At 36.7% G+C, this 15,900-nt stretch overlaps 2 protein-coding genes across 5 annotated transcripts in view; one reads left to right on the top strand and one right to left on the bottom strand.

Moving 5' to 3' along the window:
• LOC133533035 (serine/arginine repetitive matrix protein 2-like) overlaps positions 1-13,091 on the bottom strand; it is a 62,397-nt gene extending 49,306 nt beyond the window's left edge. The window contains exons 1-4 of one of the 2 annotated variants that reach the window (XM_061871948.1): positions 12,777-13,091; positions 12,239-12,398; positions 10,403-10,484; positions 9,054-9,189 (exon numbers count right to left, since the gene is read on the bottom strand). In XM_061871948.1, coding sequence (XP_061727932.1) covers positions 9,054-9,189; positions 10,403-10,484; positions 12,239-12,398; positions 12,777-12,837 — 439 coding nt within the window. In that variant the 5' untranslated portion in view covers positions 12,838-13,091. The remainder of the gene's footprint in view (positions 1-9,053; positions 9,190-10,402; positions 10,485-12,238; positions 12,399-12,776) is intronic. The other variant, XM_061871947.1, reaches the window with a different exon arrangement.
• LOC133533037 (putative fatty acyl-CoA reductase CG5065) overlaps positions 1-15,900 on the top strand; it is a 72,726-nt gene that overhangs the window by 32,846 nt on the left and 23,980 nt on the right. The window contains exon 1 of one of the 3 annotated variants that reach the window (XM_061871954.1): positions 13,372-14,081. The exons of the other annotated variants lie outside the window; for them this stretch is intronic. The gene's annotated coding sequence lies outside the window, so the exon portion shown is untranslated. Of the gene's footprint in view, positions 1-13,371; positions 14,082-15,900 lie in introns of those variants that run through there. 3 annotated transcript variants of the gene reach the window in all.

Genomic DNA, 15,900 nt, shown 5'->3' with positions numbered 1-15,900 from the left:
CAAAATGGGTTTAATGAAAAAAAAATTGAGTTTCAGTTCTAAGTATGGGGAACCCCCAAAATTTATTGTTTTTTTTTTCTATTTTCGCGTGAAAATCTTAATGCGGTTCATATCTACTTACCAAGTTTGAACAGTATAGTTCTTATAGTTTCGGAAAAAAGTAGCTGTGACATAAACGGACAGACAGACGGACATGACGAATCTGTAAGGGTTCCGTTTTTTGCCATTTGGCGAACTAAAAAATTAACAATAAAAAAATAATTAAATATATTATATAAATCAATGTTTTAATTAGGACTATGTAAGTAAATTAAATTCCAAAGAATTATGTTAAGTTAGTAGTAACACTAAACTATCCTAAAAAATCTATCCTATCATTTGCGAGTCAATAACTAAAAGAAACTCTGTTTAATAAGTATAAATAGTTTTGGAATCTGTTTGAGCCGATGTCGCCCAGAAAATACGACTAACTTACCATACAAAACCATTGTCATATAAATCTAAGGACGGGCCTTACGGGCACTAAGAATGGTGCTAGTTCAGTGGTGTCACGCACACGAATTCGAGCCAATCGTGCAGTCTAACGCAACTAGTTGCGACCAATCGCGCGCGTGACGCGAACTCATCAACCAATCGCGCCGTGGCGTTAGACTGCACGATTGGCTCGAATTCGTGTGCGTGACACCGCTGTACTGGCTCCATTCTTATTGCCCGTAAGGATCGTCTATAGATATATATGTCAATGTACAACACTGTATTCAAACCAACGATCCACGGAAATACTAAACTACAACAATAGATCAATACTAACTCATTGTTGTCATGTTTTGTGACCACAAATAGCGGCCCGTTGAAATAACCGCAGGAAGCATTTTATAGGAAAAACTGTAATATAACCTAAATTGCTATAGCGCTTTTTGATTTAAAATAAGAACAGTCTAATTCTAGTCGCTGTAAGTTAAGAAATCAATTTTGATAAAATTGACCCTTATTTTTACGAATGTAAGGCCTAAGTCTAACTATATAAAAAAAATATTAGGGACATTCTTACCAGATTGACTAGTTAAGCCCCACGGTAAGCCAAGAAGGCTTATGTTGTGAGTACTCAGACAACGGTATATATAATATACAAATACTTATATACATTCATTCAAAAATATTTCAATTCGACGTATTACTTAGGTTTGATTTGAATTACTGAAATTAGTGATTTCTTCAATGTAAATAACGGATATTTATTTCTGAGTCATGGGTGTTTTCTATGTCTTTAAGTATTTATAATTATATATTATATATATCGTTGTCTAGGTACCTACAACACAAGCCTTATTGCGCTTACTGTGGGACTTAATCAATTTGTGTAATAATGTTCTATAATATTTATTTATTTATTTTATTTATTTAAATGATTTAAAATATATAAAAATATAATTATTATCAAACAGATGAGTCAATGCACTGATGTTTCGTATTATCAGAGGTATTATGCATATTCGCACAGTTATGTGACGTATGGAATGATTATACGGGGAAATCATACACACGTAATTGGACGTTTGTAATAATCCGCGATAGCAGACGCTGGTTCGATTCCAGCCTGGGGCACTGGAGGCCTTGGTCACTTTTTCTTAGTATATGACATTTCAGTTTATAATTTATATAGTAGTGTTTCTACTTAAAATAAAAAGAAATTAAAATATATTCTGAAAATAATTTAATTTGTTCTAATAGTATTGATTGGCAGCGCCATCTCTCTCGCTAGCTCGGTATCACCTGCGTTGATCCAGCTAGAAGGTATGAACCATACTGTTCTACCTTGGGGATGGCTAGGGAGCGCCGTAAGCCTTCAGTAAGAAATGCATATACTTGGAAAAATTCAACCAATGCTGCCGTGGTGGTGGCTGAGTGGCTCAGGCACCTGCCGGGGGCACTGGAGGCCTTGGTCACTTAGTATATGACATTTATTTCAGTTTATAATCATTGGTTTCTTAGTATATGACATTTATTTCAGTTTATAATCATTGGTTTCTTAGTATATGACATTTATTTCAGTTTATAATCATTGGTTTCTTAGTATATGACATTTATTTCAGTTTATAATCATTGGTTTCTTAGTATATGACATTTATTTCAGTTTATAATCATTGGTTTCTTAGTATATGACATTTATTTCAGTTTATAATCATTGGTTTCTTAGTATATGACATTTATTTCAGTTTATAATCTGTACATTAGAGATTCATTTGCAATTTAAAAAGAGACGGATTGATGAATTACTCGAATTATACATATAAAAAAAGCGAAAATTTATTATATAATATATGTTAGCTAATTTATTATAAGAAAAATAGTACTGTTATAGTATTACTTAGGTAAAAGATGTGGAGGTAAGAATAATGCATTTAAATGCATTACAATATCTATACCTGTTTATTTAAATTGAATTTGGACATTAGTTAAATAGTAATTTGTTTTACAAAGCGTGCTAATATTGTTACACGAGCACGCGAAAGATTAAAACATTGGAATCTTGAGCGTTGCGATAGTTCCAAGGCCGAGGGTTAAACAAACTTTTCTATTAAGTGACACTCAAAAAATCACCGCAATCAAATTCAAATGATGTTATTAAATATTTATCATTTAAAACTCAATCCTACTAGCTAAACTGAGGAAACAACTCAAAATTTACATCAGAATACTTTCTTTGCCATTCTTTTGGATATAATGCAACTCTATTATCAGTTTTTAGGGTTCCGTACCCAAAAAACGGGACGCTCTATTACAAAGACTCCACTGTCTGTCTGTCTGTCACCAGGCTGCATCTCATTAACAGGTTGAAATTTTCACAGATAATGTATTTCTGTTGCCGCTATCAACCAATCAATCAATCAAATATTTTATTTCTTTGAATGTGGTACATTTTTTGATCAGCACATCCTGCCAGAAGCGGCATAGAAATAATAATGCATGCATTGTCATAAAATTAAGTCACTAAATTCAATATGTCAAAAAACAGGTTGCCTACCTTGATATCAAAATTATGAATTTTAAATAACTATATATTATAATAATTAATATGTCATAATATCTCTTGATATCTCTTGTCTTGATATCAAAATTATTAATTTTAAACAACGATATATTATATTAATTAAAATGTCATAACAAAAAACATCATAATTAAAATTAAACAATAAAATTATAAAAACATATACCAAAAACAGAATAAAATTAATATTCAAGTAGGGCTCCCATAGAACAAACGTCACATTTTTGGCGTTTTTTTGCGTAATGGTACGGAACCCTTCGTGTGCGAGTCCGATTTGCTCTTGGCCGGTTTTTATTGAAATATAAATTAAGCCTTTACGAGCAGGTGTGGTGTGATAAGCATATTATAAGATACCTATTTCATTTCTACAAAATGCCTAAGTATATGAAAACTGTGTTAAATTTTATCGATCATATCATAAAATAAATGTTTGTTTAGTCATACTGCAGATATTTGGATATACACGTGATTAGATAAACTTTGTATGGAAACCTGATTATTATACACTTAACAGCAACGTAAATAGAACCATTTGAGTGGTGTTTCCATGTAGAGTGACCGATTTTCATTGATCTTGAGTGTACATTTCATTATTTTATGGTGTGACTGTGTGACTCCTGTGTGAGTCGGAATTGGATTATAATTTAAAAAAAAGGTCTAAATGTTATAAAATTTTATAAATACAAAAACATTAACGGCACCAATCATGGAACATTTAAGAGAAAATTTGGAGTATTTTTGATATTTCACCGAAACCTGTAAAATTTCTACCGCTTTACGCTTTAAAGGTTGAATATCCAATTCGTCCTTTATGTTTTCTTTTTTTTTTTTTTTTTTATACTACGTCGGTGGCAAACAAGCATACGGCCTGCCGGATGGTAAGCAGTCTCCGTAGCTTATGTACACCTGCAACTCCAGAGGCGTTACATGCGCGTTGCCGACCCTAACCCCACCCCCCTCGTTGAGCTCTGGCAACCTTACTCACCGGCAGGAACACAACACTATGAGTAGGGTCAAGTGTTATTTGGCTGCGGTTTTCTGTAAGGTGGAGGTACTTCCCCAGTTGGGCTCTGCTCTAGATCTGGAATGACATCTGCTGTGCTGTGCCCTACCACACAAGGCGAGATGACATTCACATTGCCCATACCTCTCTTTTGGACGTAGTTTAAGGACATACCCGGGTCTTCTATTTTATGTATTGAATGAAATCTACTGCAATTGGTTTCAAAATTATTAAATACATAGAAAACATAAAGGACGAATTGGACATTCAACTTTTAAAGCGTAAAGCGGTAGTAATTTTACAGGTGTCGGTAAAATATCAAATATACTCTAAATTTTCTCTTAAATGTCCCATGATTGGTGCAGTTAACATAATGTTGGATGTTTTTACGGGAATTCTAAATAAATAAATAAATATTAAAGGACATTATTACACAAATTGACTAAGTCCCACAGTAAGCTCAATAAGGCTTGTGTTGAGGGTACTTAGACAACGATATATATAATATATAAATATTTATAAATACTTAAATACATAGAAAACACCCATGACTCAGGAAAAAATATCCATGCTCATCACACGAATAAATGCCCTTACTAGGATTTGAACCCGGGACCATCGGCTTCGTAGGCAGGGTCACTACCTACTAGGCCAAACTGGTCGTCAAATTCTAAGACCATAAGTATTATATAATATCCATGTAGATGCTATATTGTAAATTGTGAACAAGTAACAACTCGGTTACACCCAAGGTGGTGATAATGCGATTTAAACGCACGCGAGGTGCGCTTAACAACTCTATATAAATACAACGGCTTGGATCAAAAAAGGTGTAAGCGACATAGTTTTTGTATTGGGTTTTGATCTTTTTGATAATTATACACTATTAGGGACCAGCATTATTAACTGTAATAGACTTGGACTAATAGAAATAGTGGTCATATTTTAAGAAAAAGTGACCACACCCTCCAGTAGCCGAACGGTTCGCCGAACCGCTTCCCCTTTTATTCCCTTTCCATAGGCGTAGGCAGGCACAGGCAGGGGGGGGGGGGGGGGGGGGCTGCCCCCCCCCCCCCCTGACCCCGTCCCCTGGAGCTCAAATTGTACATACAATGTATGCTCCTCTGTTGTGTCTGCCCCCCTCGGGGATATCAACTCCCCCCCCCCCCCCCCCAGTGCACTGGCCGTATACGCCCTTGCTGCTTCACGCCAGTTTTCACTGACGCCGAGCTCATGGAGATCTGCCTCCACTCTATCCGCCGACCGATACTTAGGATGACCCACAGGTCAGCGTCCAGTCGGTCGACCCAAATATGCCCTCTTATATTATAGGACATTATATATTATAGGACATTATTACACAAATTCACTAAGTCCCACAGTAAGCTCAATAAGGCTTGTGTTGAGGGTACTTAGACAACGATATATATAATATATAAATAATTAAATACATAGAAAACACCCATGACTCAGGAACAAATATCCATGCTCATCACACAAATACATGCCCTTACCAGGATTTGAACCCGGGACCATCAGCTTCGTAGGCAGGGTCACTACCCACTAGGCCAGACCGGTCGTCGAACCCTCTTTACAGCACGATCTTCACCCATTCTTTCGAGGATTCTTTTGTGTCACTTTCTCTTATGATCTTTCTCCATCTGTTTCTGTCTCTGGCGGTGTGGAGAGCCATGTGAGCTGTGGAGTCAAGATGCGGATCTGATCAGACTAACGTGTTGGACTGCGTCCGCGTCCAGGCATTTTCCCATCTTCTTCGACATCTGTTTTGACGACCGCTCTGGCCTAGTGGGTAGTGACCCTGCCTATGAAGCCGATGTCCCGGGTTCAAATCCTGGTAAGGGCATTTATTCGTATGATGAGCATGGATATTTGTTCCCGAGTCATGGTTGTTTTCTATGTATTTAAGTATTTATACATATTAATATATTATATATATCGTTGTCTAAGTACCCTCAACACAAGCCTTATTGAGCTTACTGTGGGATTTAGTCATTTTTTTTTTATACTACGTCTGTGGCAAACAAGCATACGGCCCGCCTGATGGTAAGCAGCCTACGTAGCCTATGTACGCCTGCAACTCCAGAGGAGTTACATGCGCGTTGCCGACCCTAAACCCGCCCCCCCTCATTGAGCTCTGGTAACCTTACTCACCGGCAGGAACACAACACTATGAGTCGGGTCTAGTGTTATTTGGCTGCTGTTTTCTGTAAGGTGGAGGTACTTCTCCAGTTGGGCTCTGCTCTAGATCTGGAATGACATCCACTGGCTGTGCCCTACCACACAAAGCGAGATGACATTCACCATGCTCATACCTCTCTTTTGGACGTAGTTTAAGGACGTACCCGGGTCCGGGTCAATTTGTGTAATAATTTCCTAAAATAATATTATTTATATTTATTTATTATTTATTATCTGTTTCAGTTGGGATAATTTTTACCTATATTACATGACGATACCTACTTACAGTTCCTTTGTACGGGTAAAGTTATTGTTCGCTATTTCTAGTGAAGTCAGGATTCTGTCATAGTATACACGGTGTAACATGAGGAACTCGAAATATTTTAACCACGCTCTTTTGAGGCCAAAAGAAGGACAAAATGATATCTTATACCTTTAATCTATTTCAGGGATCTCGGAAACCGCTCTAACGATTTCGCTGAAATTTGGTATATGGGGGTTTTTGGGGGGTAAACAATCGATCTAGATTAGTGTAATGTTTGGGAAAACGCGTTTTCGAGTTTTCTTGCGTTATTCTTTCGACGCCGAATATGGTCGCTAATTTCGTGTTGCAGGCCACTGTCCGACTGGTCCAGCGGGTTAAGACGCGGGCGGCAAGAAACAACCAGTGTTACGGGTTCGAATCCCGCCCGGGGACTAAGTTTTGTTTTTTTCTTTTTATATGTTCAAGCTTATATATAATATTTTAATTTTTATTGTTTCAGACAAGTTTAATTTAGTAAAAAAATGTAGTTAAGATTATCACCTATACACCACCATATTACAATAAATAGTTATAACCGAGCAAAGCTCGGTCGCCCAGGTACTATTAGTTTAAGTGAATTTCGCCAAGGATTTTTTTTTCTTTTTTTTTTCTATTTTTTGTACACAAAAAGTTAATGTTATGTTAAAACTGGCACTGAAGATGAATTTTTACGATGTGTTTTCGTAAAACCTAGTTTTTGCAAAGGTTACTTGTCACTTTTTGACATCTATCAATAAGGATATTTAGACTACGCCCCACCATCATCGCCATCAAAAAGGCGTTTTCCATTAAGAGGCTGTCAACACCCAATGTCCTTGAAATTGATGTTGCTTAAACAGTTTTTGAAGAAAGACTATTTGTTTTAGTCAAGTAAGAAAAATATATGTTCATATTATTTATATTTCAAAGACCGTGGTTGTACTCGATACACGATTGAACGAAATCGGCTCGATAGAAAATAATTGCAAAGATTGGTCTTAAAATCACAATTAAACGGTTCTATGTCTTTATTGTTTTGACTTATGGGTCTGCAATTAAAATCACAATTTCAAAACATTTATATCTAATCTAAACCGTGGTTGAGTAAAGTATTACACTAATAATTCACTTTTTTTTATTTAAATATTTTTCTTATTATTCCCTTGCCCAGGCCCAGTAACATGCGACAGTGCTATCTCATTTACTCCGATAGAAATAGACAGTGTGCGCGCTTTAGGTATTGACAGTCTCTTAAGTTACAATGAGAAGGTGATTCTTTTTTGATTGGTATTCTCTGAAACTAGGCGGAATCCAGAGAAGCTTATACGACATTTTAGTGTCTAAATGTGATCAGGAATACACTGTTAAAATGTTTCGGTTTCCTCATGTTACACCGTGTATATTTGTTACACACAGACATCGCATTATGAATCGTTTATGTCAACAAGTACAAGGGTCGGTCTGAAAGTATTTAAATTAAAGACCCTAAGCCATGGACCTCCATTAGGCGTGTAAACAAAAGGAATGGAAATATTCGCACGCTTCTGGTAAGCTTCGGTAGGTTAAGAGCGATTAGACCGGTGCGCTGTTCCTGAAGTTTGTAAGTTCAAATCTTGGGTGTATACACCTCATACCTTACCTACCTACCACCTACTTACCTACCTACCTACCTTACCTACCTTAGGGTTAATAGTACATTGTGTATTAAGGGCGGTAAATAAAAAATACAAACAAGTGTTAATTAAGCCCGAAGCCGAGGGTGAGGTCTTAATTAACACGAGTTCGTAATTCATGTACCACCCGTGGTACACACGTTTTTCATCACACTTGTGAGTAAAAAACTAAATTTTAAGCGAAATCATTTTAAATACGGTGACATTTCAAACATTCGTCCACCATATTGTCATTTTTGACAGGTTAGGCGTTAGGCATCGATGGCACACTCCATCCGGCATTCAACCACGATTCAAAAATGAGTAAAAAATATTTTAAATGGTTATTAAATTAATCAAATTAAATATTTGTAATAAAAAACAAATGTTACATTATAAACGTCATTATTTTAAAAGTAAAACTCATTTTTATCTACTTGGCTCGTATGAATTAGTGACATAATTAAAAAATATTTTACACATAACACCGTTTACGAGCAAGTGTGATGAAAAATATTTTATAAAACGAAAACACAAGTCTAAAAGACACAAACAATCATCTAAATCCCCAGCAGGTGTCGTGTGTTTTAGGCTTAAGATCGCAAGTTCCAGCCTTGCTCGAAACGATGATTTTTTTAAAAGTTATTCTTTAATCCTTTTGAACGCCACGCCTATCGCTCGCGGCGCGTAATCGTGAACGTTGTCGGTAACTCGGTACGCATGAAGGTTGATATTAGGCTGTAGCCGCGCGCGTCATATGACGTCTTTGGCGCTCAAAAGGTTAAAATGTGTAGTACTTACCTATCGAATGCAGCCATATCCATATCTTGATAAAAAAATAAGTTTAATTTTACACTAGGCACTTACCAGGGTTTTTCACGATGACATTGCACAGAACAAAAGTGTATCCAGCATCCACAGGGTTTATATTATGTACTGTGTCATGGTTAAAACGTAGCCTGCAACTCCACTTTCCATACATCGATTTTGTTACTTCATGTTCCTGAAAATGAAAACTTATTTTTGCCATTTGTCCTTTAATTTTATAAATATAAATAAAATAATAAGTTTTTGGAAAAAAAAAACATTTTTGGTACAAGCTTTTATCGCTGACTGTACTTTTCTTTCCACGAGTAACTAATACTCATCGAGACAATTCTAAAAACCCCAAACACAATTAGGTTACGTTGTTTTATCACAGAGTTCCAATGGCTACCTCCTGTCTCCATCATCAGATCATCTCGATGGTACCATAATATTGCATTGTCACCCGACTTACATATGCATGCAAATTTTCAGCTTCATCGGAAACCGGGAAGTGGGTCAAATTTCACTTGCAAGATTTGATAATTCGAACTTGTGATGTTTTGGTACACGGGTCTAATTGCACTTAACCAACCTTAGCTACTGAAGCTTACCAGAAGCGTGCGTTTTTTAATTTATTTACTTGGCTGGCGCGATGACTCAAAATGAGTCTTGGGCTCCAACACAACAGTCCGCCATTTTGCTCGATCCTGAGCGAATTCAAGCCAGCTTTCGCCGACACTCATGGCGGTCCAACGATATTTAGGATGACAAGTTTTTTCAAGAATAAGAATATTTCCATTCCTTTCTTTTACACGCCATAATGAGGTACATAACGACATCTACCGTAAGAATGTTCTATCTTAACGGGAATTGTCCCGCAAGCAACTCAATTGTATTGCGCGCATATTGACAATAATTACATATTATGGAATCTTATTTAAGCCAATTAATACCTCTATTGAGCAATCGCCACTTTTTTAATGGCGGGAAATATTTTTATATACTACGTCGGTGGCAAACAAGCATACGGCCCGCCTGATGGTAAGCAGTCTCCGTAGCCTATGTACGCCTGCAACTCCAGAGGAGTTAAATGTGCATTGCGAACCCTAAACCCGCCCCCCCCTAGTTGAGCTCTGGCAACCTTACTCACCGGCAGGAACACAACACTATGAGTAGGGTCTAGTGTTATTTGGCTGCTGTTTTCTGTAAGGTGGAGGTACTTCCCCAGTTGGGCTCTGCTCTAGATCTGGAATGACATCCACTGGCTGTGCCCTACCACACAAAGCGAGATGACATTCACAATGCCCATACCTCTCTTTGGGACGTAGTTTAAGGACGAACCCGGGTCCGGGGTGTATTATGTGATATTAATGGGGACGTCGGTTCACAGCTTTCAAAAATTTACTTACCTCAAACCAAGGCTCATTATGTTGTTGTATGTCGTATTCATCAGCCAAATCATATAGTCCTGAACCATTGTTGTATGAGCAACTAAAAATGTTGTATGAATATTAAGTATCCCATTTATAACTATTAAAATTATAATTAATTAACTTAACTTAGCTTAACTTGACTTAATTCAACTTAACTTTTTATTTTATTTTTAAGGATGTATATCGTCGCCTAGTACCCATAGTACAAGCTTTGCTTAGTTTGGTGATGGGGCTTGGTCGATCTGTCTAATGTGCCAATTACATATCTGATATCAGACCTGATTTCAGGTCCGGTGAAGAATAATTTTCCGTTTCACTAAATACAAATAGAATTAAGAAGACCGAGAGTGCTCACTCCATACAACGGTTTTGTTACCAAAATACTATTATTTTCGTAGTCTACATCTAGCGTCAAGTAGCGGAACTCTCAGTACTGCTACTCGACAGTAGATGTCACGGAAATCAGAAATATTTATTGTGTAAACTGTATAGGTACAAGAATATGACTAGGTACATTTTTTTGATGAGTTTACCCTTCTCGGGCATACAATTATTTTTATCTTAAACTAGGTTTTAATATTTTATCTTAAACTATATTTTAATATACATTTAGGTTTACATAGTTATAAAATTCTTTTAAGTTATAGAAGACTTTGTCTATTAAAAAGTTTTTTAAGCATCTTTTAAAAGTATTTCCTTCGAGGCTTTTTATTTTAAGAGGCTGTCAATACCTAAAGCGCGCACACTGTCTATTTGTATCGGAGTAAATGAGCTAGCACTGTCGCATGTTACTGGGCCTGGGCAAGGGAATAATAAGAAAAATATTTAAATAAAAAAAAGTGGATTATTAGTGTAATATTTTACTCAATAGCGGTTTAGATATAAATGTTTTGAAATTGTGATTTTAACTGCAGACCCATAAGTCAAAACATTAAAGACATAAAACCGTTTAATTGTGATTTTAAGACCAATCTTTGCAATTATTTTCTATCGAGCCGATTTCGTTCAATCATGTATCGAGTACAACCACGATCTTTGAAATATAATGAATATGAACATATATTTTTCTTACTTGACCAAAACAAATAGTCTTTCTTAAAAAACTGTTTAAGTAACATCAATTTCAAGAACATTGGGTGTTGACAGCCTCTTAACAGCAGATATAAACGTACTTTTTTATATATTAAGGTGCTAGTTCTCGGAAGTACCATATTGTACTTATACTCGTATTGTGACCTGATATTTTCTTTGCATGAACATGAAATGAAATGTGCTGATATTCCGTGAAACGGAAAACGATTATCAGGCCCGAAATCGGGACTGATTTCGACTTATCGTCAAATATTTATTTATTTATTTTATGATTATTTATTTATATGTTAGGTACTTAAACTAAGGTTCATTTTCTAATAGTAGGTATCTATTAGCGAACAGGCCCTAAAAATGCTCTCATGGACTCAACTATATTCCATTACTGCAACCTCCTTCTTCCTCGCGTTGTCCAGGCATTTTGCCACGGCTCATGGGAGCCTGGGGTTTGCTTGACAACTAACCCCGAGAATGGGCGTAGGCACTAGTTTTTACGAAAGCGACTGCCATCTGACCTTACAGCCCTGAAGACTAGGCCTTATTTGGATTACTCCGGTTTCCTCACGACGTTTTCCTTCACCGAAAAGCGACTGATAAATGTCGAAAGATATTTCGTACATAAGTTCTACACCTGTGGCTCCGGCTCACATTGTAACCCACGCCACTCGCCTTTATTGACCCTTCTTATACAACGGTTGCATAAAATACTATTAATAAACTTACTTAGCTCTTTCAATATGGCCTGTCTGCAAACCAGCATTCAGTATAATTTTTTTACCCGTTTCTATAACCACTTTGTGAGTTCTTTTAGTGACGTTACCTTTTGTTACTTTCGGGTTACAATGAGCTGTGTCGTCACTTACTCTAATGTCGAAATGAACAGCTGAAAAAGGATATATTAATAAACATCGGTACTTGTTTTTCAAGTTAAATATACATTGATTGGCGTCAGCACCGGAGTGCGATCTGATTGCATGGCGGTGGGCGAGTGTGAGAAGTGAATGCTTGAGGTGATGGATGCCAGGCCTTCGAGTGTAATGTAATAAATATTGTTTTATTTTGTGTATAATGTTATTGTATTCTTTTTATTATGTGCTGTTGTTAATATGTTTGATCTTGGTTGCAATGAAGCATTAGATTTCTGTAATGTCGTGTAAATATATTTTAAATAAAAAAAAAATATATTAAACAATAGCTTTTGCCTGAGGCTTCGCTTCGAAAACTAACAATTACAACAAAAATAAGGAATATATATACATACTGGTCACATTTTCACTATAACTTCCGCACACACAACACAAAAGAAAGATAATAACTTTCATTTTAAATTATTTTACACAAATCATGGTGTCGTCCAACTTTCTGGTCAACTGAGTCAAGACTGAACGTTTACGTCACAGGTTATCTCACATGACTAATTGTACAGGGCAAATTACATATTATCCTTAAACTACTGTGTTTACCCCATATATAAATACAATAGAATTGTTCGGATTAATCCCTGCCGCTTCTTTCCGCCATCGTTCTACGCGACAACATTCCCATGGTGGTGAACCACTTAAAATGTCGGCAGTCCTCAACTGTATATTTCTCCAGAAAATGCCAGTCTCGCGCAGCTAAACTGCGGAATAAACTGTCGCCTGTGGTCTCCAGATCGATTTTTTTAACTACATTATGTCCCACTGCTGGGCTAAGGCCTCCCCCATCTTCCCCTCCCATGCTCCCGCCAGCCGCCATAAATGAGTCCAGGTCGCCTCGCCATTTCGTATTTGGCCTGCCTCTGCCTCGGGTGATCTGTGGTCGCTTATATTTTGGCCCACCTGTCTGGGTGCATCCTACAGATGTGTCCCGCGCAATCCCACTTGAGCTAGGCGGCTATCACATCCACATTTACGATACCAGTTCTCCAGACCGATACGACCTTCAAACGTTTAAGGAAATAGTGTATTCCATAAAAGGCCGCCAACGTATTTGCAATTCCTGTGGCGTTGCAGGTTTACCATGGTCGAGATAAATTGCAGGAATTACTTACTATGTATAATAAAAAAAATCAAGAGTTGCTTTCGCAGCACTTTGTACCAACGTCGGAAGACTTTTTGTGATAACTAGAAAACGACTTAACCGATTACCTTCGCTACAGTTTTCATTGAAAGTATTTATTAAGCTACTTTCACGACTGTTTTCCTATTTTTGTATGTTGTGATTTTTTGTTTATTATATTGTAAATAACTAACAACCGAATTTGTTGTTTAAATACGAATTAACATAAAACCTTCAAAAAGCTTCAACCTCCTTTAAGTACATTGACATGTCTGCCACTAAAAAACCGAAATCGACATTGACGTTTCAATATCTAATACCTATTATCGTATATTTTATCAATTTTATAAGTAATCGGATTGATAAACTTATGAGCAGGTCTCGTGAGGTGTTTTATATTGTACAATTTAGTCGGTCATCATGATTTTACGTGAAAATACGTAAATATTACGTAATATAAGACTTTAGTGGTATGAATGGTGGATTAGTGACATTCAGCTGTTCAGAAGAAGTTTTCAATATTGAGGTAAGAAAAAATAACCAAAAATTTATTTACGAAATTGCACGGCTAGCACATCTGTCCGTTAGTGGCAAGCCACGCACGAGTAGGTACATTACCCTCGTCTCTCGTATTAGATCGTTTTCATATTATCCGATCCAATTACGGACAAGATTCGAGAAGAAATATAAGTTTCAAAAGCACCTTTCTATATTCATTTATTCATTGTTTTTATTGTTAAACTTTCGATTATTGAAAATATAACCTAAAACCAAAATATTGATGCCATATCTCTGTAGTAGCTGCTTTTCTCAAAGTATCATCCGACAGCGGATATCGGATCAGATTATGTGAAAACGCTCTTATATTATGAGAAAGATGTACGTGGTCTTTATAGCACGCAGCTTTAGTTGCGCGATCAGTTGTGCTAGAGCAGAGCTGATTAGTGACCGAGCAAAGCAAAGCAGAAATTATTGATTTATAGCTTCTATTCTAAAGATAAAATGTATGTGGACATCTTTACATGTTAATACAGAAAATATTGCCAGTTCCACCGTAGCGTCAAAACTAGTAGGCCGATTTGGTGAATATTGGGACACATATATATTTTGTAACCTTTCATATGTGTGTATTTATATAAACGATTCAAAAAAAATCTTATCTCGTCGAATGAATAGAGAGAAGGTCTTCTCAATTTGAGCCGCTTGAATTGTGAAATCATAAATAAATGAATAAATAGATATTATAGGGACATTCTTACAGAAATGGACTAAGTCCCACGGTAAGCCAAGAAGTTCTGGGTATTCAGACAACGATGTATATAATACACAAATACTTAAAATATATAGAAAACATCCATGAATCTAGCAAATATCTGTGCTCGTCACACAAATAAATGCCGTTACCGCCATAAACTGTTCTAATATTTACAAACCTAGCATGTAACCTCACCTATGTCCAAAGTGCCGATTCTAGGGCACCTAAGAAGCCCTACATAGGGGGGTCGCGTAGGTTACACCGGTGCTCTAGTTTTCTATAATTCCGTTCAAATCCTAGTGTTTTACTGATTACGCTTAGGCAACAACAAATAACAAGTTAAATACTTTTAGCTAAATCTAAATATGCAAAAAAAACTCTTAGTATACTGAAAGACAACGCACCACCTAAATAAACCATTGAAGCTACTTGGACGTAGTTTAAGAACATACCCGAGGTATGTCCTTAAACTACGTCCGAAAGAGAGGTATGGTATGGTCACTGTGAATGTCATCTCGCTTTGTGTGGTAGGTCACAGCACAACGGATATCATTCCAGATCTAGAGCAGAGCCCAACTGGGGAAGTACCTCCACCTTACAGAAAACCGCAGCCAAATAACACTAGATCCTACTCATAGTGTTGTGTTCCTGCCGGTGAGTAAGGTTGGCAGAGCTCAGCGAGGGTGCGGAGTGTTAGAGTCGGCAACGCGCATGTTACTCCTCTGGAATTGCAGACGTACATATGCTACGGAGACTGTAGTCGGTCCGTATGCTTGTTTGCCACCGACGTAGTATTAAAAGAACGTTAAAATTTGAAGTATACAGGTGGACCAAGCTTATTCTGCATGGTGTTATTAGGTTAACTGGAACAAATCCCTTAAAGGGATATAGTTCGCCTTTGTATTGCCTATCTTGTGCCATATTTATTTTATGTGTTTTGTACAATAAAGAGTTTATACATACATACATGAAAAAGTGTGGCAATGCCGAAATTTCTATGAAACTATGACGTTTATTATGACACTCCTTTACTTTGTTCTAGGCAAAGTTAGCTTAGATGCGCTCTATATATTTTTCAAATATTGTGAAG

Source organism: Cydia pomonella, chromosome 28 (genome assembly GCF_033807575.1).
Source record: "Cydia pomonella isolate Wapato2018A chromosome 28, ilCydPomo1, whole genome shotgun sequence".
NCBI lineage: Eukaryota > Metazoa > Arthropoda > Insecta > Lepidoptera > Tortricidae > Cydia > Cydia pomonella.
The sequence above is the reverse complement of the archived record's forward strand: the minus strand, read 5'-3'. Positions and strand labels throughout refer to the sequence as shown.